General features: G+C 31.9%; 1 protein-coding gene across 1 annotated transcript in view; it reads left to right on the plus strand.

The window, feature by feature from the left end:
• LOC126781371 (integrin beta-6-like) overlaps window positions 1–22200 on the plus strand; it is a 45234-nt gene extending 23034 nt beyond the window's left edge. Inside the window, exons 5-7 of the mRNA XM_050506328.1 lie at window positions 57–438; window positions 4414–4626; window positions 20307–22200. Coding sequence (XP_050362285.1) covers window positions 57–438; window positions 4414–4622 — 591 coding nt within the window. The 3' untranslated portion in view covers window positions 4623–4626; window positions 20307–22200. The remainder of the gene's footprint in view (window positions 1–56; window positions 439–4413; window positions 4627–20306) is intronic.
• Window positions 22201–25781: the final 3581 nt, after the last annotated feature.

Raw genomic sequence — 25781 nt, forward strand, 5'->3', positions numbered from 1 at the left:
CAAAATAATAACGTTCATAATGCATCTCGTGTAATTGATCAGTATTTTTCAAACAGATCGAGTGTTCGGGGAATGGCGTGTGCGGGCCTTGCGACAAGTGCGAATGTTTCACCGACAGAGAGGGTTCCCGATACTTCGACAAGGATAACTATTGCGCCGACATTTGCATGACGATTAACGATTGTGACGATTGTTTCCTCAGTCCAATCCCTGGCCGATGTGACACGTGTCACTTCGCGTTGTACAGACAGAAATACAATCAGACGTTAATGACGCAAAAGGATGACTTCAATAGACACCTGTGGGTCAGATGCAACGGTACTATTAACGAGTGTAACTACGAGTACGCGGCGATGAGAGATGGAAACGACGAAACCTTCTTCATGGTCACTAAGTCATGTGATCCCACGCAAGAGGGACGAGCTGCTGCCGTCAGTTGTAAGTATTAAAATACTTTTAGACTCATAATTATCATCATATTTTCATGCAAAGATAAGTGTCTCTTACATTTTGTAGCATTGGATACTTCAACCATATTAGACATCATTTAGTTTACAACAAATACATTATAAATAAATATGAAACAAATGCTTGTTTCACAAATATACAAAGTTATATTATAATATTTATTAATGAATATAGCATGTGTCATACAGCCAAATCAGATTGGAGACGTTTTTGTGTTTGTAGTAGTGCACCGTCAACAGATAAATAAATAAACAATATTTTTTAACTATATTTTATTTTTATAATTAATTAGACTCAAATTAAAACATTATTCAGTAATTTTTAAACTTTCGAATCTTTAACCACAAACATTTTGTATTCATCCCCATCCTCGCTTTTATCCGATAAATCATTTATGTTCATGATACTAAATCTGATATTGTAGCTAAGGTCTCGTCTCTACCCAGAAAGTACTTTTCCTTTTTAATAGCATATTGACAAACATGTCCATACCTCCACAGTTATGTATTTTTCTTCCTTAGCTAATATAATTATAACAGTCATTTATTAATTGTGTTTTGTATTTTGTAACAATAAGTGTTCACTTCATTTATAATAATAAACAATATGAGACTTCTACCACTACTTACGTAGCTAGTGTAAACTGGTTTATTTGGGTTGGGGATGTCCCCAACAGCTATAAAACAATGTTGTTTTAACTACAAACGCAAAAATGTCTCCAAGCTGATTTTTTTTTCATTATAACTGTTTCAAGACGTAACGAGGTGTGTATAAAGCGTTATTGAGATTTGCGTTTTACGTATGTATGTCAATATCGAATAGCGGTTGACGTACTTATACTATGACGGCAAAACATGTTTTTTCCGCAACAGCTCCTTCACGGGCTCTTATCTACTCTGAATTACACCATTTGTATGACAGTTAACATGACGTCAGAACATCATGATGTTTACTTGGTAGTAATACTTTGTGCGAACCCGTTTGGGTAGGTACCACCCACTCATCACATATTCTACCACTTAATACCTAAGGAAGTTTATGTGAGCTATTGTAGCTATAGGCAAAAAGGACATAACATCTTAGTTCCAAAAGTAGGTGGCGCATTGACGATATAAGGAGTAATTAATATTTTTACGACGCTAATGTTCATAGGCATTGATGACCATTTACCATCAGGCGATCTACTTGCCAGTCCGCCTAAATATGTTTTTTTTATTTATTTATCTAAATTCTTTACATACTGGTGGTAGGGCTTGGTGCAAGCTCGTCTGGGTAGGTACCACCCACTCATCAGATATTCTACCGTAAAACAGCAGTACTTGATATTGTTGTTTTCCGGTTTGAAGGGTGCGTGATCCAGTAAAATTACAGGCACAAGAGACATACAATCTTAGTTTCCAAGGTTGGTGGCGCATTGGCTATGTAAGCGATGGTTGACATTTCTTACAATGCCAATGTCTAAGGGCGTTGGTGACCACTTACTATCAGGTGGCCCATATGCTCGTCCGCCTTCCTACTCTATAATAAAAAAAACATAAACATAAAACATAGGAAGCTAAATTGCTGTATTTAAAACAATAATATAATTAATATATAAGAACGAACTAAGCGAAATCAGATAGGACTATGCATCTGTCGCCCAACTGAAAAAGAAAAATATTGCAAATAATTTTTTTTTTATATTAAACTATTATTTAACGTAACAAAAAATTAAACATTCTAAATTATAAAATACAACGAAAACTAGTTCTGTCAGTACCCGATTCGATTCTGCCACTTAAAATATTTTGCCCTTTTAATAAATCGTCGAATTGTATCGAGCGAATAAGTATCGCATTCAGTTCCTTCTCGGAAGTTTATACTAAAATAGAATATGCAACATTGGTCCGTACATTCGGAATGTTGGCTACTTAATTGGTGTCATTTTACTTTGAATAAATCTACATTTATTCATGAAATAAAAAAATACACGATCAAATTAAAAAGTCACATACATTATATAACAAAATAAAAGAATCGATTAAATACGTGTATTATTATTGAAATGGTTTAAATAATAATTACGTTACATTTTAATGATATAGCTCGAAGTGTGTCTTTGTTAAACCGCGCTATAATAGAGTACTCAAGATCTATAAGTTGAAATCGAAAAATCTTTTTGCATTACATAGTCCATTTATTAAGAAAAGTTATCCTCACTAATATCATAAATGCGAAAGTGAGTTCGTTTGTTACGCTTTAACGCCTTAACTACTCAACTAGTCAATTTTGCATACAGATTGTTATACACAAAGGCCATGGGGTACCCCCTTCACATACAGCAAAGCCGTGGTTAGAAGCTAGTAGACTAAATACCGCCTAGCTACGACCCAAAAAATAAAAGCAGTAACGTTTAAACGCGAGTAAAACCGCGCGTAACAGCTACTATGATAAAATACAGAGCATTTATACGATGACACAAAAGTGACTGTTATTATAATATGAAAACATGAAACCGTCCAGTTTACACAGTTGCATTAATTCACTCCACTTCATAATACACCATATGTTTTACATCATAATGTTTATCTCGCCCCTAAATAAATAATTAACCATTATTCAACGGGCCTTTTCACTCTCTCGATGATGTCATAGAACACAGATTACAGTAAAAATAGCATACGTCATGCTTTATATGATACTAGTGTTTACCTGCGTCTTCGCCCGAGTGTTACGAGGGAGCTGGTAACCGTAACCGTAACAGCCTGTGAATGTCGCAGTGCTGGACTAAAGTCCTCTTCCTTTTTTTGAGGAGACGGTTTGAAGCTTTTTCTACCACGCTGCTCCAGTGCGGGTTGGTGGAATACACATGTGGCAGAATTATAGTAAAATTAGACACATGCAGGTTTCATCTCGATGTTTTCATTCACCATAGAGCACGAGATGAATTATAATCACAAATTAAGCACATGAAAATTCAGTGGTTGCCCGGGTTTGAATCCACGATCATCGGTTAAGATTCACGCGTTCTTACCACTGGGCCATCTCGGCTCATGGGAGGGAGCTGATATTGGCTATAAAAATGCAGCCTATGTTCTTCCGGGGTTCAATCTTACTTCATACCGAATTACACCGGTTCAGTGGTAACAGATAGACAGAAGTTACTTTCGCATTTATATTATCAGTACAGACTAAAACGTGACGTACATATGCGTTATAGACAATCCTTTGTTAAATAGCCTATTATTTTAAGCTTTTATTGACTACGAGTCCATATGAGTTTTTGGTTCAATTCTTGCATCTGAATTATGAACCAGTTACAATTAACTAATTGAACTGAAATTTTGCAAACTCTTGTAGTGTCTTCGTCGCATGTTAATTACTAAACCGATTTTCATGTAATTTTTGAAACACGTTGTCAGGGGTACAGAAATGGACATATGGTACCTAACACTTACCCCACGTAACCGCACGTAACGTCAACGTCGTAAATGAGTACATAATAAAAATACAAATGTGTGGTATTGGTATATTGATATCACTTAGAGTTTCTAATTTCTAAGGTTGATCGTAACAGACATACGACACAAATCATGATTTATTATTTATATGTATGTTTGTTTGTGTCACTTGTTTTTGTAAACATTAGACGTTCATGTTTACATTTGACAACGGTTCTATTTTTTTTTATCGCATTGTGTTTTGATCTAAGTTTGAATACTGCTAACGCAATTAATAACGCATTGTTTACAGTCACGTGATCATATAAAAAATATATTGTAGTTTTGAATTTTTTCACGTAAACCGTATGATTTGAGCTGATCTTATGACCTGATGGGGATCTAGGAGGTAGAAAGCAGCCTTTAATGGCTACTTTTACTAGCAAACCTTTCAAGATTTCTTTTATTAGTATAATATAATTCTTTATATTATTGTTATAAACATTCTAGAATGGTTATTTCACAGTGACCCTGCCGATAGTCCTCGGAGTTATCGCCCTGGTGGTAGCGGCAGCAGCTACTGTTGGCTACATGATGTGGAAGAACCGTCCCCCACCCGTTCCCCTCGCTGACCCTATGTACCAGAACATCGGCGCTGAGGACTGCACCGGAGAGAACCCACTATACAAGCCACCTACATCCTCCTTTAAGAACCCTACGTACGGCAAGTGGTAATCAGGTTAGTAAAACGCTTTTTCCCGTACTACAATTGTATAAAGATGTAATCAGATATGTTATCAGAGCTCAGGTAATTTCGAAGCTAAAACACTCAGATTTCCGTAACCAATTTCTAACATGTCATCCTGTCTTTGCATTGTTCTACTCGTGTCCGCTTTTTTTCGTGTTCTGTAGACAAGGAAAATATACTGAGAAAAACATTAACTAGAATTATACTTATCCAGTATATAAAGACTATATAAATATAGATCGATTAAGAGACGAACACATTTCTTATACATTATAGGGCCCTCAAATGGAATAAGCTATATATTCAAATTGGTTATGATGTTAGTTATTTTTAAAATCGTTATATTATTTAGTCTTATACGTTAAAAAAAATGACACGTTTTTTACGTAAAATATGAATGAATCACTCATATGATAAATTTATATAATACACAGTCTATAGATTAAAATAAATAAAAGTTCCACAATCAGATGACAAAATAATCTATCGGACTTTTATTTAATATTAAACTTTCCTATTCTGTAAGGTTAAACTCGAAACTCATCGCAGAAAACGGTCGTGAAATGTCAGAAAGTGATATGCGACATTGACCGTAATAATTATAACATTTAAATAATACAAGCATCAAAATAGTATATCATCAAAAGTCGGTTGTCAATAATTCACGGGTGAGAATAGCATTATAGATAGAAATATGAATTAATATAAAACAATCGTTAATTCCATGATCAAAACCTTTTGTAAAGTGTAATGATCTCATGCTCTCGAACATCCCACTTTCTTTATATTTTAAGTTTATTTGGATAGTGTTTAGTGTATTCGTGCAAATGAGATGACTAATAAAAGCCTTAAGGAAAACAATACGGTTTCCCCATATATTCCACACTTGAACGGCGTAACTAATTAGGCTTATGCTACGGCCTAATTAATTTATCTTAAAACAATTCAAATAACATTAGGAATGTTTTAACATTGATAGTAAAATAATTTCAAATTTACTTATTATATATTATTATTTATAAATACTTATCTACCTGATAACAGAACATAACATTGATCTTTGATGATCCTGTAACCCACAATCGGGCATTAGTTTTCAATAAAATACACTAAACATAATCACGTCTAAATATAACATCGATGTGTCGGGCAGTTGTTTTAAATTGTGTTTTAAAAGTAACAGCTGTTACCTATAGCACCTTAAACTTCTTGCTATATGACTAAAAACATAATATACCCTAAACTATAATAGAGTAATCTCATACAATAATTACAAGCACTTTTGAATGACGAATACAAGATCAGAAACGTAAAACCGTCACAGATTCACAATTATATTACCGAGAAAAACAAACCAGAAAATCACTATAGTTTATTATGCGAATTAAACGTTAATTAATTATTTACAAATTATTTTTGTATAATCCGCATAAAAATCAACGAAAACTATAATAATTGAACGCATATTTAATATCTATGTCATTTTTGATTCTTTTTTTTTTACATATCTTCTAGTAACAAAACGTAATTCAAATCCATAAACAAAATTGTACGATATTAAATTACTTGAAACCTATTTAAGATAGACGAGAAAGATATCGAATTCAATATAGTTTTGAACAAAGCACGTACTGAATAATGATTGATGGACTAACGTCATCAACTGATGAAATTACAGCGCTACTTTAATGTTTGCACGAACACACTATACCTATTTTCTATTTAAATAAAACAATTTTTTTGTTAATAAAATCAATGAACTCGATTAGATTTTACTCGATATTTGTAAATTTATGTGTCTAAAAACATTTGACATGTCCTCCAGACCGATTTCGGCCACGGCGGCCAATCTCAAGAGAGATTAGCCAACTACGCAGGAGATATTATAGTGCACAAGTGTGTGCGCAAACACAGGTGCGCTCTCTATTCCCTAACTCTCATAATCCGATGAGACGGCAATCCGACACGACCGGAAAGAGTTCAGAAGCAAGACCAACGGCTTCACGTGCTATCCGAGGCACGGAAGTGTACACACTTCCAAGTTAATACACACAATAACTTTTTATTGGCCCGACCTGGAAATCGAACCCAGGACCTCCGGGTCTGCGGCCTTATTTCAAGCCACTACACGGTAGGGGTAGGTAGGTAGACAGGCTAACTGAGATTTCGAGCGTCAGATGCGTAAGCGTAAGATTTCGAACGTCAGGTGACGTCAGCGTAAAATTTCTTATTTACACATCAATTATCTTTAGTACCTGCCCCTGAACACTGGCACCATTTTTTCTTAATTCTAATTCAAATAAATACTTTTACAGACAACTTTAAAGCCTTTAAAGTTGTATATATTGAATAATTTATATAGACTCCAATAACGAACAATTTATTTTGATTAATATAAAATACATTGTTTTTTACGATTATTTCGTGAATAATACCTCCTAGTCTTCTATCAAAGGTATTTAAATATACGTAATATAAAGATCACACACAGAATCTATCAATACTACTATAAAATAGAGATAAATCTTCAGTTGTATTCAAAGTAAGAACCAGATAGCTAGTTAGAGATAAAGAGCAATGTAAGATTTTATCAAGTGAGTAGTAACTCGATTCATGTTTTATCTTCTTGACATTTAAAAGTAACGCGATATTTTAAGCTCGGCGCATACTTACGCACTTAATGGTCACTACACCCGTGACCCGGATTAAAGGCCTAATTAAGTTATTAGCTCGTTCAAACTTGTATGTCTTCTTAGTTATATTTACTTTTATTTCCTAGTTTTTTTTTTTTTTTTTTTAGTTGAAAAATTATTTTCTAATTCAGGGTGCTTAAGTAAATAAAAATTGCGATATAATTCTCAGACCGTAGTCTCAAACATCGGTTCATGTTCCGATTTTACAATTAAATTCAAATCGATATATTTTAAGCAGAACCTTCATACATTTTCAAGTTATTTCTATAACCAACAAGATATCTTGAGTAACATAAGAAGTCAATGGAACATAAAAAATAAACATGATCCAAATCACTATTGCAGTTGTCAACAGCCTTGCGATATGTCGGTCATTTATACGAGAACTTGGAACGGTACGTATTCGCAGTTAGCGCGTAACCGCCTGCGCCCGTGCAAACTGGATTACGTGACTCCAGGCAGCGAGTCCGTAGGGCTGGAAACGACTATTAGTCGTAAAAATATTATTCTATATTTTCTAAAATTTAATTCAATCAAACGTATATAGTTTGAAAATAAACTAAAGAAAAGCTTGATTTTTACTTTAATTATATTCTGGAACTAAGTACATCAAAATAAAATATATTAACAGAATTATAATTTAAAAAAAAGTCTATCTAGTATATATATTCGTTCCGAATTTAAAATTATTGTTTTTTTTTTGTATTTTCTTCTAGCAAGAACATAAAATGTTAGTAAACATTTGATACATCCTTAACCGATAATCTAGTACAGTCATCTGCGGTACTCGTCGGATTTTTTTTCACACGCTGCAAGTTGCAACGTCAATGACCTTTATTTTTCTATATAATTTTATGTTATTAATTATTACACAAAATTAATCATTGTATTAGTTTTAAATAAATCTTATTTTCGGAAAAACCAAAATATCGATGTATCATTGGAATGTCGCTGTGAGTAATCATATGAATGTTGGAACTGTTCATTGTGTGTTTATTTTTTTAATCATAAAACATAACGGTTATATTGATTCTTTATTTAAAGCATAGTATTTTAATACTTCAAAAAATAATTTAAAATATAGATAACATAAATTTTTAAAATTAAAAAAAAAAATAGAAAAATATTGAACACTTTTTGGTATTTATTATACAAGGAGTGAAATAAAACTTAATATCAATCGAAAGATCGAAAAAATCGACTCTATGGAATACATTTCTTTTGTTTATCGTCAAAGTCGTCTATGACGTGTAATAATCTTTAATAATATACTTAACAACGATTATTTTAAGCGTGTTTTAATGATATCACGTAATTTTAATTTTATCTTATCCATACTTCCTAAGGTTGATCTCGAGAATGCTTTTAGCAATAAGGCAGTGTTTTGTACAGTATATTATTTCTGTTGTACAAATATATAACTTGTCATATAATAATAATTGTCATGAAGAATCGCCAATACCGCGTACAGACTATACCGCATAATGCAGCGACACGTTATTTAAATCAATAAATTCAAAAAAAAAACGTCAATCTTATAGTTTCCTATATATCCAAGTAAAGCTATATACGCTACGAGCGTAATTTATTACGCATTATAAATCAATTATCGCTGAATGTGGAATAGCGTCACTGTGTGTACCGATAAGGGCTTAACGCAATTATATTAATACACCACATTTGCTTCAAGTAAACCACAAATGATTTGTTGAGAACACAGTATCTTACAAAGGAGTTTGTTTTCCGTATTTTTACGGACATAGTTAGATGTAAAAAAACATTTACACTGTTTAAGTTACTTTAATTATTTATTTTAATATTCATTACAAAATCATAAATGTAAATCAACACTCAATAATCATTCAATTGATTATATTCAAAGACCGTCATTTTTATTCCTATAAATTTCATTCATTCTGTTTCCACAGGTAATAAAATTCCAAGTTCGGTCGTAAGTTGAATAATAAAATGAATATTCGATTCGATTATTATTGGTTCGAATTAAAAAGTAAATTAATTATTTCTAATAAATATGTTTAATGTCTGAAGTATTAAATTTAGAACATATTTCCATTACACTACATGTCCTTTACACTAATTAATTTAAAAAATCATAAGAATAAACTAAAATTAAATACAAACAAACTATACATATTTATCGAAAGATTATCCTTGTGGCTCTGCACCCAAGACCCGGGCACTATTCCCTGTCTGAAATATACACTTATATTTTTGTAGCTAATTAAAAATATTTTTCACTAGGTGATACAGCTTTATGCAAATCCATCATCATCTGGGTAGGAACATCCACTTATCATATATTCTACCGCCAAGCAGAAATGCTTAGTATTGTTGTGTTATGGTTTAATGGGTGAGAGAGCCAGTTACTACTGGCAGAAGCTAAAAGCTAAAGCTAAAGATAACATCTTAGCTTATTTATTTATTTAATTTAAAATCAACAAACGATACATACCTACGTACATTGCACTATATTAGTTCTCAACGTTATGATATTGCTTAAAATGCTCATGCCTATGGGCGTGATGACTAGCTTACATCAGGTGGCCCAATTGCGTCTACATATCAAATACACTAAAAAAAATATTGTAATGATCAATGTTGCGATGCTATAAGAATTGTTTTGTTTTTGTCAATTTTGGTTGACGCATTACGTGCAGATATAAGCAAAAATAAGGAAAATATGTAATATTAAAGCTACAAGGCAACACGTACACTCTGATCAAAACCAGAATATATATTCTGGTTATAACTATGAAGGTGTTATGTACAATTCGCATATAGTGTTAAAAAAATCTATGGCTTATCTACCTAGGCGTGAATTTTGATTTAAATCTATTCTTATCTAATTATTACTTATGTCAACTGGACAATGGACTTATTCCACCATGCAGTATATTTTGGTTGGACCAAAACTCACAACAAACAATCAGTGACATACACGCGCACATAAGAATTATAATAAAAAAAGATTTATGGACAGATTTACTACGCGTATTACAACGTGAACACTGTCACAATATAAAGATGTACATTCCTATCCATAAAATATAAAACTGAACATATAAATCAGGGTCTAGAAAAAAATTCCTTTAAATGAAATGACAAATTTCGTTGATCATAAATCTCGCTAATAAATCATTAGGCCACTTCAGATAAGCCCTAATGGATTCCTATTACATTCAATCATTCTTAAATAGCAGAGATGACCCAGTGGTTAGAAAAGATGAATTCTAACCAAAGATTACAAAGAGCACAACCGTGCTCTGTGTAAGAAAACATCGTGAGAAAACATGCATGTGACATGTGTATCCATGAACTCTCATTATAGAAGCGTGGTGGAGAAAGCTCTAAGTCTTAGACCAGCATAAGGATATTTACAAACAGCTATTTTACTTTTACAATGACAGTGTATCAGGTCTAAAGAACGTTCATACAAAGCTTATATTTCACAAGTTTATTGTGCCAGAATGCGAGACGTGTATAATATTTTTATTTATCCGTATGTTACTCGACCGATCGTGTATCCTCAGAAATGTCGAGACATCGGCGCCTTCCGGTTGGCGTATGGTTAACGCAGATTATTAACTTATACTTTTTTTTATTTCCGCATATATACTTGCATACGCTTGGTTCTTTGTTTGCGTTGTTTTTAGATTTAACGAAATGGATGCCGTTACTTTTTAAAGTTATTCTTTCTTGAAGAACTATGTCAATTCAAACATGAATTATTTCTTTATGTACTTTATAGCATAAAATATATAATGAGAAAACGGTTTACACATGAACATTTATAAGTAACACCGTTTCAATTTATATATGATACGTCGTCAAAACACAGTTCTTTATTTCTAAATAAATTGTTTTTTATACATTACAACAAACATAGCAGTCTGTTTATGATAGCAGATACAATTTTTATATGGATAAGGAAATTCCTTAAAGCGTTTATTCAATACAATCAATTGTTATAACATTAATAATATGATTTTATTAGAAGGTGGGACGATATTGTAATGTATTTCTATTCTATCTAAAATCAACAGTTATTTGACAAGGCAAGACCAAAGTGAATTTGAATTACTATAAGCTTATCAGTAGCGCTCTTTAACTCAACTAACGAATGCTCTTAGTGTGTTACAAAAAGACAAATTACTTACATATATCAAACTAAAATATAACTTTAGTTAAGAGTGTAAAAATTCAAATTACAAAATTTATTATTGGAAACCTATCGACATTGCTCTAAATATCTAGTAGTATAATTATAAAGTAATAAATTTGTAATAAGCCTTATATATATATATATATATACTGTTATTTAAAAATTAGCTGGCTGCTAAAATTTTTTTTTTTATAGAATAGGTAGGCGGACGAGCATATGGGCCACATGATAGTAAGTGGTCAACAAACGCCCTTAGACATTGGCATTGTAAAAAATGTCAACCATCGCTTACATAGCCAATGCGCCACCAACCTTGGGATTCCGCCACGCTGCTTCTCCTTGATGTCCCAGTAAATCAGATTTCACTACACTTCAATTTTAAGGTTAATATAAACAAATCGTTTCAAATTAAGGAGTCTGCTACACAACGGTACTTGTCTAAAGTCACTTAAAGAGAAAGTTCGAATATCAATCTTGCAAAAGATGCTCTTGATCTACGCAACAAAATCAAATAAACACACTATTGGTCACTAAAATATTGACCACCGTGAAAGTATTCGTTTTGTACCTCAAGCGAAAGGCATATTTGAATATCAAGGTTACAATCATCAGCGCGTGCGCACTAAATACATACATAGATCTGTCAAAGAACGCGGTCAGGTTAGGTCACTTATATTTTTACTCCCACATGTACGATGATGCTAAAATTGCTTAAAACTATAATGGCATTTTTCCGGATTACTATTTCAAACCGTTATGTTTAAATCAAACGCTCTACATAAACCTAGAGACTGAAAAGGGAAAGGACCTAATCAAGAATACGAAGGTTATAAATAAATATAGATTTACTTTATAATTACGTCTACAATTATTAAAAAATAAAACTTATCTATATATTTTATTAATACATTAATACATCGATAAATTATCTTTTTTTTCCTAATTGTAAAAGGAGGTAAAAGGAATTACTGATATCTAAATAGTTATTATGATATAGTTTTACGTTGAAAATATAATATTTTGAATACCAATATTACTTACTTAATGACTGCGATTAAAAAGGGTCACAAAAACAAATTTACTATTACAATAGTAGGCATACTAAGCGTGTTCTATAATTAATAAAAAATCCAACGGTTAGTTAGAAATAGCAAATAGACTTAAATATTATAATCGTTGAAATAATTACAAGGTCGTATTAAAATACCTATTGCTATTGTGCACGATATTAAATTGAAACCTAACAATGACTATTATTTAAACACTGAATGGTGCCTTGTATTATATACATACATATATATAACGAATTTATGCAGTTAATTGTGTATGATCCTAATATCTTGAAGATTTATTATTTAAGCAGTCTGGCCAGTATTGTACATAATTAAAAATTTAACATTTATTTAGGAAGGAATAGCAATATAAATATCAATATAACTTAATATGTTTATATTAAGGTATATATTCAGTGAGCATAACCTCACACATAGTCACTGCAAGCTGTAAACACCATAGCTTACACTCTTAACCCGGGCGTAGGATCGATTGTATGTCCCTTGTGCCTGGAATTAAACTGCCTGACTTATGCTTCTAACTAGAACACATGAATACAAAATATTGATTTTAAGAATTTGTGGTAAATTAATAATAATCAAGAATAAATCCTAAAAACCAATTTACTTTAGACTTATAACGTTTTGTTTCATATATATTGACCAATCAAACATAACATAAGTAGTGCGGATAAAGAAGGGTAGAGGCATTTATTATTCGAGCAACAACCGCCTCAACCATGATGACATGCAATAGAATCAATATAAAAGCATTCCTTAGGTTGACTTGAGTCAAAAAAAGATGTGTGGCTGACGGGTGCCAAATACTCTTCATACAATTTAATTAGATAAGCGAAGGAAGCAATTTATGATATCTTTTCTTCGTGGTAGGGCTTTGTGTAAGCCCATCTGGGTAGGTACCACCCACTCATCAGATATTCTACCTCCAGCTAAATAGCAATACTTAGTAGGTTGGTGGCACATTGACGATATAAGGAATGGTTATTATTTGTTACATCGCCAATATCTATAAGCGGTGGTGATCATTTACCATCAGATGGCCCATTTTCCTTCAAAAATATGTCCAGATGGTGTTCAAAATCGAAAATATAATATAAAGCTAAGTCAAGCGATGTCGCGGGCTCGGCCTCATGGTACGATAAACCTTGAATAACAAATCACTCTAACTGCCATCATTAACTACCGCATACATAACATCATCACACCGTATAATTTGCGAACATTAAAATTACGCGATTATTTAAATTAGTCTAAACAAATTGAGTAACAAGTTCCGTAAATATGCTTTTATCACATTTCCAACTAGCTTTAATAGCTTTAAATATATTTATTTTATAAGTTTAATAAAGGCATAACAAAATTAAAGACACAAACTATATGGAGCTTTTTAATAATTATACTCTCATATATTCGAATGTCACGCGATTTACGCTGATTATCAATAATTATAGACAATGCCTTCATTACCTATATGGCGAAGCCAGGCAGTCGCCTAAGGGCCTCACGACCTTTGAGATAAATAAGAAAAATTAAATTAATTTAATAAGTAAAAGTGAAGACAAACAATTTCATAAAACAATTTTGCTTTAATTATGTACTTCGTATCCAATAATTATATAAATTCTACCTTTTTAGTAGTACCAACTACTAAAAAAGAGACAAAGAGGTTTAAATTGACTCTACATTCATTTAAAAAAAAACCTGAAGCTATATTCAAACGACACTTGACAAAGTAAAAGTTTGGGAAAGTACATAACAACATATTATAATTTTTTTTTTTTATAGAATAGGAAGGCGGACGAGCATATGGGCCACCTGATGGTAAGTGGTCACCAAACGCTCTTAGACATTGGCATTGTAAGTAATGTCAACCATCGCTTATATAGCCAATGCGCCACCAACCTTGGGAACTAAGATTTTATGTCCCTTGTGCCTGTAATTACACTGGCTCACTCACCCTTCAAACCGGAACACAACAATAACAAGTACTGCTGTTTTGCGGTAGAATATCTGATGAGTGGGTGGTACCTACCCAGACGAGCTTGCACAAAGCTCTACCACCACCATAAACTGCGATAGTTCTCATAGCGGCGCAAACCTAAAAAAAATATATATTTTAACATTCTCGTGATCCATCTATGAATAAAGATAAAGTACAACTAAGTATTTATTATATTTAGTTTTTATAATATTTAGTTAAAGTAGGTGCCTACAAAGGAAGAATGGTTTTTTTCCGATTTGTTTGTAATTCCCGGAGAGATAATGTACAACAATTATAATTATTACAATTACTATAACACACACATACATAAATATAATGCGGAAAATGTATGTAGAATTCATTAAATAAAAACAAGGCAAACCAGGTAGAAATTAAAATTTTCTCATCTAATTATATAAAAAAAAATCGCTCACAACTCACGGAAAATAAAAGCAGCGAAATCTTTTCGCGTCAAAAACGTTTTACCAGAACATATAATAATGTTGCAATTAAATTCTTGAAAATGTTGAAATGTTAGTATCATCGCTCCCAAAGAAGTATCAATCAAAATATAAGTAATAATATGTAATTGGCTCAAAAAGATATTGTCAACATTTCTTATAATTGCAATCGGAATGCGTATAATAACAACCACAGGGTGATGTCACTGCCCAAGATACAGCAACCACAACCTATTTCCTATTGGTGCAAATAACTCGTATGTTTGAAGTTTGTGGTTAAAACAATAACTAGAAATGATAAGCTTCTGGGTTGTTCACAAAAAATAAAATCTTGTATGCACAGAGAGACATTTATTTTTATTAATAGGTCTACCTAAGCCACTTGGTAAGTCACAACCGCCCATAGACACTGACGCTGTAAGATACATTAACCATTGCTTACATCGCCAATGCGCCACCAACGTGTACCACCGCGAAACATGACAATATTTAGTATTTCTTTTAAGCGGTAGAATAAGTGATTAGAGGGTGGTATATTCCCCGGCGGAATTCTATAATTTATATTAATTCCAGTGACAATGTCTTCAGCCGAAAGTAGCCCATTTCTGACTGCGCTCATTTCTAACTTAAAACCTTATTATAACATGTAGCAGTTTTTTACATGTAGGTTCCTCATGATGTTTTATTTCATCAACGTGTGGCAGAAGAACTATAAACACAAATTGAACACATGAAAATTCACCGGTGCTTTTTGGGACTTAAAACAGCAATCTTCGCCTCGTTTTATGTATATGACTTTTAAATTGGAAAAGCGATTATGAAAATAACAACATAACTTATAAGAAACCGTTTAATAGTCTATATATAGCATCTTTAAATTGTCAATATAATTCCTAATCGCTCTAATATTGTAATTGCATTTGCGTCATCTGACGTTGATTGTCCTAATTAATTTGTTATTATATTTGCTTAATTAGTAATATCCTCTGACCGATAGATTTTAGATTAAGAAAGGAAGGCCAGTTCGGGCGACCTTTGTTGAACTCTGTTATATCAGTCCCCTTGTCTCGCTTGTTACATTGACACTTGACAGCCATTATACATATAGCATATAAACAAGATGATACTCATCGTCGCCATCTCTTACTGCGATAATCTCAAAAACAAATTCAATTTATTCTTAGTCCGTTTTTACCGGTACTTGACCGTTTCGAAAATATGAACAATAACGGTAATTAAATAAACATGTACAAAGAAATGCTCTTTAGTTATTTAAAGTTATTAATAACTTTAATAAACTTTGTTATATGTTTTACCGCAAAATTACCAATAAATCTTAATTTTAATAATAACTTTGAATGTTTTATTTATTCAAGGATATGCAATATAGTATTACCAGTCTTCAAATATGATTAATGTTTTTACACCTTATAACGTTTATTCTGATGTAGTTTAATTTTTAATGTTTTTTTTAAATATGCCAAATAAAAGTTTTTAGGTAATTTATAATATGGGAGGGAGTTAATTAGTGTGAAGTGTATAGAAAATATGTCACCGCAATGCATCATCGCTTCTAAAAGTACTTTATTATACTCAATCTCCTCGTTATTAGTATGAAAATCCAAATTGGATGATATTTCTTGGAAATCGAGTACGACAAACAATTAACAAGAATATTAAAATAATAGAAGGGGAATGATGATACGTAAATAAAATTCCAGTAAAAATATTCAGATTCAATGAATTGTTAAAGGAAGCTAACTTTTATAAATTATATATATTATATTAAAACTTTATCTTAATGAAAATGAACTTAATTTGTTTAAAGATAAAAAAAACATACCACAAATACTTCTTTAATTAATTACTTGTCAAATTTTATCTTTTATTTATTCTTAATTCGCTGTAATCATTTAAATATATTTATATATTTATACAATTACAAATAAATAAATAAAAAGCACAGATACGAAAATATATATATGTATTAAATAAAAATGTATGTTTGTCTTCTATGCCTTTCTAAATCACTTATCGTCTGTGACTATACAATGGTGAGTTGCTATGCGTATTCCCGAGAATGTTTTGGCCCAAAAAAACAATATATTTTTATATGTTTGTCTAATATAAACGTTCGACGTCGCTGGTAATATCATAAATTAATTGAACGCTTAAATCGTAAAGCATTCCTTACATAATCGTTTGGAAAGTGAACTATATCAGTGCTATGTGGTAACTGCTTCCCGTTAGATAGTGTGTAGGAGGACCTACCGGTATCTTACAATTACATTCGTATTTATCTGAATATATAAGTTTTTGAACTTATAACATCATGCTTATATAAACAACAGTAAAAGAAAGGTCTGTGAATGTCCCCCTGCAGAACTTCCTCTCGATTTGAGGAGGAGATTTGGAGCTTATTCCGACTTATTTATTACGGGTTGGTGGCTACACATTTGGCAGATTTTCATCTGACACATGCTTTCCTCGAGATATCTTCCATCACCACCGAGCACGACATAAATAATAAACGAAAATTAGGCATAGTTAAGTTTCACCAGTGGTTAAAATGTGGCATGTAAATAATAAATAATCTTATTACAGGCATCAAGTTATACGATCCAATATTTTTTATTACATGCAGAATAAGTCAGACGTGTATATTAAAAATCGATCAAAGAGTCATGCTGACACGTAATTAACAAACAACGACGTGTGGACACGGAGATAGCTTTAAAATTAATAATAACAAGAAAATATTCTTAATAATAATTTGAACAAGGTCGATATTCTAATGCGATTCAAGCAGGCGAAGATAACGCTCGATTTAAACGCACGGACTACAGACACAAACATTTACATATTTGATCAACCGACTTGAGTCATCAGTCAATATATTTATTCAAGTATAACTAAAGCAATTTATTGAAACGACTAACTAAATAACAAGTAATTTCACTTGAACGCGACCGATTGACAAAAACGAGAAAACACGTACTAATAATATCTAATAAATTTACTTTTTTTCTTTATCTAATATGCATTTCAAAGAAACAAAGCAGCTACGATATTATATGAGCAAATAAATGAATATATGATTGTCAACTCTATATACAACTGGCAAATACAAAACAGTTCAGTAACTTTGTCTCCTCTGGTTGGTTGTCAATGAATTTTTTTTTCTAAGGTAGCTATTGATGTGAGTGTTTTCAATATAAATCAAATATTGAAAATAATATAAAAAACAAATATTCAAAACATTCAAATTCATATATTGTTGTCCTCCAACTTCCAATAATGTTTATAAACAAATATCGACCAGTGGGCAAACACTAATAAAATATATATTAATACGATTACTTTCGTATTCAGCGAATTTTGTATTTTAAAATTATTGAAATTACATTTATATCACTTAAAACAAAATGCCAACTACCACACACGCGCAATTCTAGTCATAATAAAATCACATATTAACTATGACATCCCGTAATGGACATGGGGCTTGGAGCTGAATCCATCACGTGCCCCACTGCGGGTTATACAATATACATACCAAAATTTCATCCAATACACGAGCTGCATGCATTAATAAAATATATCACATTACAACCCTAGATTGGAATGAACGTGGGTCATTTATGCGTGCAGGAGCGTCGATACGAACCGCGATAAAAGGTCAAGACTCCGCTTGGTATATCGTCTCATAAAGGACATGTTTGTAGCCAGGCACAAATGTTCTCATCCGAAGAAAATATTGAAGGATGACAGAATTATCAATTTGTCTATCAATACTGGTTTTTATTACACCTAAGTAACATTGTTGGTCGTAATTCAGCATAGTTATTATGTAGTTACTCTATGTCTTTCCTTTAAAGGTATGAATGACACCACTCATAATAAATAATAATTGAAGATATGATACGGTCACGGTACGTTCGAAGCGCTGATAACGAACAGCCTCGCGCTGCATAAAAGGACGTTGTTTTATTTCATTGAACTTCAAACTTTATTACTTTTTTTATAGTAGCGGATAATTTTTATATAACATGACAACGAATCTGAAATTAATTTGAACAGATGATATTTATATGACGTCAACCAATTGACTTGTCTGTATATTGATTATATAATAATAAAGAATCGAGTCGTGTTTGTAAGTTTACATTTTAACAGAAAAAAACTGATAGTATCAAGTTTTAATTCGTCGTAATTCGTATTCGTAACAGCCTGTGAATTTAGCCTGCTGGGCTAAGGCCTGCTCTCCCTTTTTGAGAAGAAGGTCTGGAGCTTATTTCACCACGCTGTTCCAATGCGAGTTGGTGGAATACACATGTGGCAGAATTTCAGATAAATTAGACACATGCAGGTTTCCACTGTTGTTTTTCTTTACCGTAGAGCACGAGATGAATTATAAATCACAAATTAAGCACATGAAAATTCAGTGGTGACTGCCCGGGTTTGAACCCACGATCATCGGTTAAAATTCAAGCGTTCTTACCATTGGGCCATTTCGGCTATTTTAATTGCTTGTACATAATTATTTGGAATTAGTTTTTTGTTATATTTTAATATATGTAAACGCCAACCGTTTACCTGTTCTCTTACCAATCTGTCTGGGAGCGTTGCGAGCCATAAACATATTTTTTACTTTTTTGCTTCTCTGTTGTGAGCTGATCTTTAAATTATGATCAAATAAATGATAGTTTGAAAACGAATTAACTCCTTAATCTGATGCAAGTTCATAAAACCCGCATTGATAGAAGATATCCTGGATCAACATCTATATGTTGATCCAGGATATCTTCTATCGATTCGTTAAAAACATCTATGTAGATAACCAATGCTTACATGAATGAATTCACGGTCAGAGAACATAAAATCCACGTTCTTAGACGTTACGTAATCAGCAACTATAAAATTGCAACTTCCGTTATTGATTCAATTACTACTAATTTAGCTCCTTAAACACTTCTTGTCCAATGTCCCGTACATTCAATGTTACCCATATAAACGAAAGTTAACCGTCCTCAAATAATGTATAAAGAAATAAAATGTGACGTTTTCCTATAAATTATAATATAGTAAATTCCCAACACGCAGTAATGATTTTATCTTTGTCGTTCATTAAGTTTTATATATAATATCATCAAGCAAACAGAAGTCGTCAATCGGTATTCGGGTTGTGACCGCTAATAAGACTGACTCACATTCTGCGTCACAAAAATCCTACATGACTCACTATGGTACGCATTTGACTTTCATGTTTTTTCCCCATAGGTGTTACCTGAATCATCGTGAACCTTGAGACCATGGGGTCAATGGGACGAAGGGGACACAAATCGGCCCCGATGTCCCGTTTCGCTACCCATTCCAACACTGCCTGTGATCAACACGGTATGATGAAGAAATTGGATTCGTCCGGTGTCAGCGTCGCAATCTGTAACTATGTATATCTTTATAGTAATAGTGCGTTTTATGTAATGCCTCTGTGATATTTAAGATGATTAAGTAATAAGTGTTATAAGTTTTGATGACTCACACGCTATCGTATGTTTTGATTAGTAATCTCATGGTTGACGCACGGCAGAATAAGGAGTGTGACCTTAACTTTTCACACCTGCCGTGGAAAAAGAAACATATAAATAGCTTTTGTAGATAAGTAGGGCCTAAATTATTCATCGACTTCTGGAAGTGTAGAGACATTTACAAATGACTTCAATTTATCCGTTATTTCTTTAACTTTGCATCAACTAGAACATGGCATGGAAAATACTTTTGACAATTTAAAATGATCTCATTAAATTCCATTTGAAATATAAAAATAGTAAAATTTATTGCAGAGTCGATAAATATAGAACTGATACTGTGTGTTGTATTATTTAATAGTAATATTCATTACCGTTACATTATCATACATTTTGTAAAAAAATATTTAGTCTATTAAATAAAAAAACAACCAATATAGATCTTACTTCTGAAGTGAAAGTACAAGGAAAGTAGGATATTGTACTGATTTTTACACGTAATGCCTGTGGGTGTGATACACATCTCGTGGGTAGAATCTCTGCTCCAACGGAACTGCGTCGAGTTGACTAACGGGTTTTGTTCGAACTCTGACACATTCAAACAACTCGTTTATAATCACACAATTTCTAAACGAAAATTCATATCATCTTGTGTTTTATGAATTCGATAAAAACCCGACAACGCATTATTTAATGATTTTAATCGACCTATAGGTTAAACGTAGAGTTAAAAATTATTTTTAATGCATTTCAAATATCTTTTCGGTATAAAAATTTAATTTAAAAAAATCTATGTGACAATTACATCCTATAAGTCGATTATTATTCGTGAAATATGATTGGTCTTTAGATTGGTTTTATTTTTTTACGAATGTTAATTTTATCGCCTTTTTAAAGTTCCTATAAAGGATATGTAAAATATGACGAATGTTTTTAAATTTAAAATTAATAAAAACGTCGAGTCTATGATTATGCTAATTTAATTTTAAGATAATATAAAAACACATTCTGTTTTGTCATTCCATATAAATATAATATGATAATGATTAAAAAGAGTAAAAATGTAAGAACAATAAATAATTCATGATTTACTTTTAGTTTCAATATAGGTTTGCATATTATTACAATTTTCATAAAGTATAATTGCCAGCAACAAATATAGATAAGCTTAATTATGACAGACTAAATTCTAAAATGTAATTAGATATCTTATGATTACAGTAAGAAATAAGCTCTGTAAGTGTTTGTATAAAGTAGGATACGACTGCGTTGTACTTGATAATGTTATTTGTAAATATATCAATAACCCAATTCTGTATACTTAATTTAGTAAATATTTATAGTTTTGTTATACTTAGGTTTGTGCCTAAAATGACTAACTTCGATCGATCATGTTTGGAATTGAAAAAATTACGTTTGATATTTAATTTATGAAAATATATTAATCTTTGTACTTTATTTTGTACTAACTTATATAACCCACATACAATACCATTTATTATGTCAATACTATTTTAGGAAAAATAAAAAGATTTCTGTAGAAACCAATATTCTTAATGATAATGTTGAATATAAAAAAAATATTTACGTTTTGTACCCGGAAAGTATTATATAAAAATAAACAGATAATAAATTTTCAAAAACGATTGTACTTTAATTTTTCATTCATTCAACATCAATATAATCAATGATTTTTAGTCTGTATTTTATTATACATTATATTGAATATTATAAAACGAGGGGATTGTATCTTTTTGAATATATATATAAAAAAAAAACAAAGGTATCACCTCCTTCATTATATGTACTTATATATTTTTACACGTTGCTAGACTTTAATATAACTAACTTAATAATAAAATATTAATATAATATTCAACCGTTTACTGTCTTAAGCATTTTGAGTAAAAAATAACTTGAACGCTTTTTTATATTGGTCTGAAGTTATATTTACTTCTTCTTTGTAAAAGATACACGAACGTCTCGGCACGAATTTCTCTTTTTATGATGTTCTGCTATGAGCTCCAAACTAATTTTTAATTTGTTATTTTGATAGAACTTTAATTTATTTTGAAAGACCTTTTTACTTTCTTTCATGTCATCATAGATATCGCCAAACTCAGGCATACCGCTTGCTCTCCACAAAATATATTTCTCACAGGCCTCTCTGTGAGCAGATTTGATTTGATTTGATTCCAACCCACCACATACTTACCTCTCCCGATTGCTCCAAGCTCATGACTCTGTATCGCAGCTGACTGAAGGACTTCTACAGTTTTTTGATACAGTTCATCAATGATGATTTTATGGTTAACATTCACACACACACAACATTCTGTCACAGCAATTTGACAACTCAGTTGGGAAATCTATATCTTTGTAAAAGATACACGAACGTCTCGGCTGCTTTGTATACATATATAGCCTACACTACAGGCACGTGAATCTGTACGTGTACGATTCACGTGATAGGTCAGAAGGTTCACTCCCTTTTTAAGTCAATCATCGGCAAATTACAGTTGCAGCCGCCAGAAATGTATCGTTTCGTTTTCTGCTAGGATATCGATAAAAACCGTTTTTTACGGGGTAACAAAACCAATAAACCTTTAAAATGTCCTGAAACAGCACACTTTCTATCTAGTAATTTTTTTTTCATATTAAAATATTAGTGTTTCTAGTGGGTTACATAATATTTTTATTATTTATACTAATTTATATTACAAATTATTAATACAAAGCGATGAAATGCTTGTATGTGTTGATAACTTTGAAATCAATATTTTTTACATTTTGGTACAATATCTCAGTATATTCGAAGGACGTCAATCATAGAATGGACCACTTATGAATATTGTTCAAAATCATTAGAATACTATTAATTATATATACTAGTTTTGCTAGCGGCTGACTTATTTAATTAGGTACTTATAAGATGAGTATGTCATTATTCCTGACTAGACATTCTAGGATTTCTAGAATTTAACTAAGTATTAATATAATATTTCATTAAACTCGCCTTTTAATTATATTAAAGATATAATTTATTTTCTATTTCATTAACACGTTAACAGTCCGGTGCACCGTAAGCGGTACACGGGCTGCGGTTCCGCCGATTTCGTGTACCCTATGAAGCGCACGAGCCCTGTGTTACTCTACGGTCCCTCGGACCACGGACTTGTCAAAAGTTTTTCGTGGACTTGTCCAAGTTGGCCAAGGATCTAATAAATAGAAAAAGTCAAAAACATGTAAGTTTTTTTTAACTTTTGCTATAACAACACTAAATAAAACTACTTAGTATGAATACAAAGTATGTAAACAAAGTTTTATTGGTAAATTGTAACTTTAGGAAAACAAGTGATACAGTATGTTTTTTGCAAATTTTACATTGCGTTGAAACCTTTTTGGTTTTAGCCTGTGCGTATGCAGCAAGTCGGCCTTCATCATTTTCAGGTTTTAGTAGCGTCCCACGCATCGTCTTCGGATGGGATAAAAACCTTTCGTGCTCAAAGACTCCAAACAATGTACGTTTCTCAGAGACGTACTTGAACTTGAAAAAGGCAGTCTAGTAATCTTGTTGATGGTCCTGCTAATCTTAATGATCTTGATATATCTGCATGTGATTGCAATGTTCTTGCCGTGCTAAAAGAGCTCATTTCACTTGATCGGTACAAGGTTATGAATGAGACTATCTGGTGCTCTAGGCCTGGAAGTCTGACCTGGAACACTTCTACGCTGAACTTCTCTAACAATACTTTTTACAGATTCCTCAATCTCTGACCCGACTTCTAAATATACAAATACTTTACAAATATCCAAAAAGAAAAAGACACTGACGTGAGTAAAAAGTAAACGTGAAGATTGTCACTAAATATAGTGGTGCCTTTTATTGATACAATAATTATTATGATTGAGGGTAGGGCGATATTTTTCTGCCACTATCTGCCAATAAACTAAACGTACATACGACTACTAGCACACTCATGAGTCCATGGTACACGCTAAGGGTACACGGTAATTTTAATTCATAAATCCGTGTACCGCCTTGTGTACACTGGTATATCCGGGGTCAACGACCTGTTTTTTGTTATTTTTATGGATCAGTCGATAAGTGGACATCAAATAAAAGACAAAAAATATATTCACACATGGACAAATAGCGTGTTTCGGAATACTTGTATGGGTACTGTTAACGTATCAAGCTTATACACTTTCTATCTAAAGTTCTATTTTAGAGAAAATATTTACCAACGGCCTCATTAACGTTGTTTATCAGATGAAAAGTTAAATAGAGAGAGAAAACTGAGTTCAACAACCACTAAGCAACGTCTATAAGGCCGTAAGTAATAAATAAAAGTAGTATGTACTTGTGCCAAAAACAAAAAATATATAGTAATGTATTATATTCGTACATAACATTTTTAATTTTATACCACTTGTAATCTTATGAACCTTTGGTGTATGAAACGTACGAATGTAACCTAGTCAATAAAAAACGTCATATAACCGCAACAACTTGTTTTATTTTATAGTACTTCGTTAATAGACAACTGAAGAAGAGATTTTAAGTATTTTTATCCCTGTGACACGAAACTTTCAAACGTATAGTTTCAGAAAGTTGACACATAAAGATATTTTTTTTTTATTCTCTCCCACAGACAATAATGTTTACATTTTCTTTGTTTATAATATATAAATACAGTTATATGTGGGATACAGGAGCCCAAACTAGGTTGCCCTGTGCTAAGGGTCTCCTGGCTCCCCCTCTTGAGTATGGAACTATTTATTTGTTTATTTTTATAGAAAACAGGAAAAACACTAAAGCTTTTACAATATATTATCTAGTAATAAGTTATATTTATGCTAATAGAAATAAAAAGATAATGTATGCTTGTGAATATGTGCGTGTGAGTGCATGTGCATGTGTATGGGTGTGTGTGTGTGTGTGTGTGTGTGTGTGTGTGTGTGTGTGTTTGTGCCTATGTGTTGTATGTATGTGTATATATGGTGTGTAGATTATTTTTTTTACTACAATTGCTTATTTATTATTAATGTATTAAATTAATAATTTTTCTGTCTCTTCATAGTCCAGTTTTAAAAGCCAGTCAGTTAATTTCCTCTTACATGCGAATTTTAGTAAATTTAAAAAAGAGAGTAATTTATTTAATTTATTGTAAAGCCTGGCTACTTTAAAATCAAAGAATTTTTGGGCAAAGAATGTTTTTTTGAC

The sequence above is a fragment of the Nymphalis io genome, chromosome 3, assembly GCF_905147045.1.
Source record: "Nymphalis io chromosome 3, ilAglIoxx1.1, whole genome shotgun sequence".
Classification (NCBI taxonomy): Eukaryota; Metazoa; Arthropoda; class Insecta; order Lepidoptera; family Nymphalidae; genus Nymphalis; species Nymphalis io.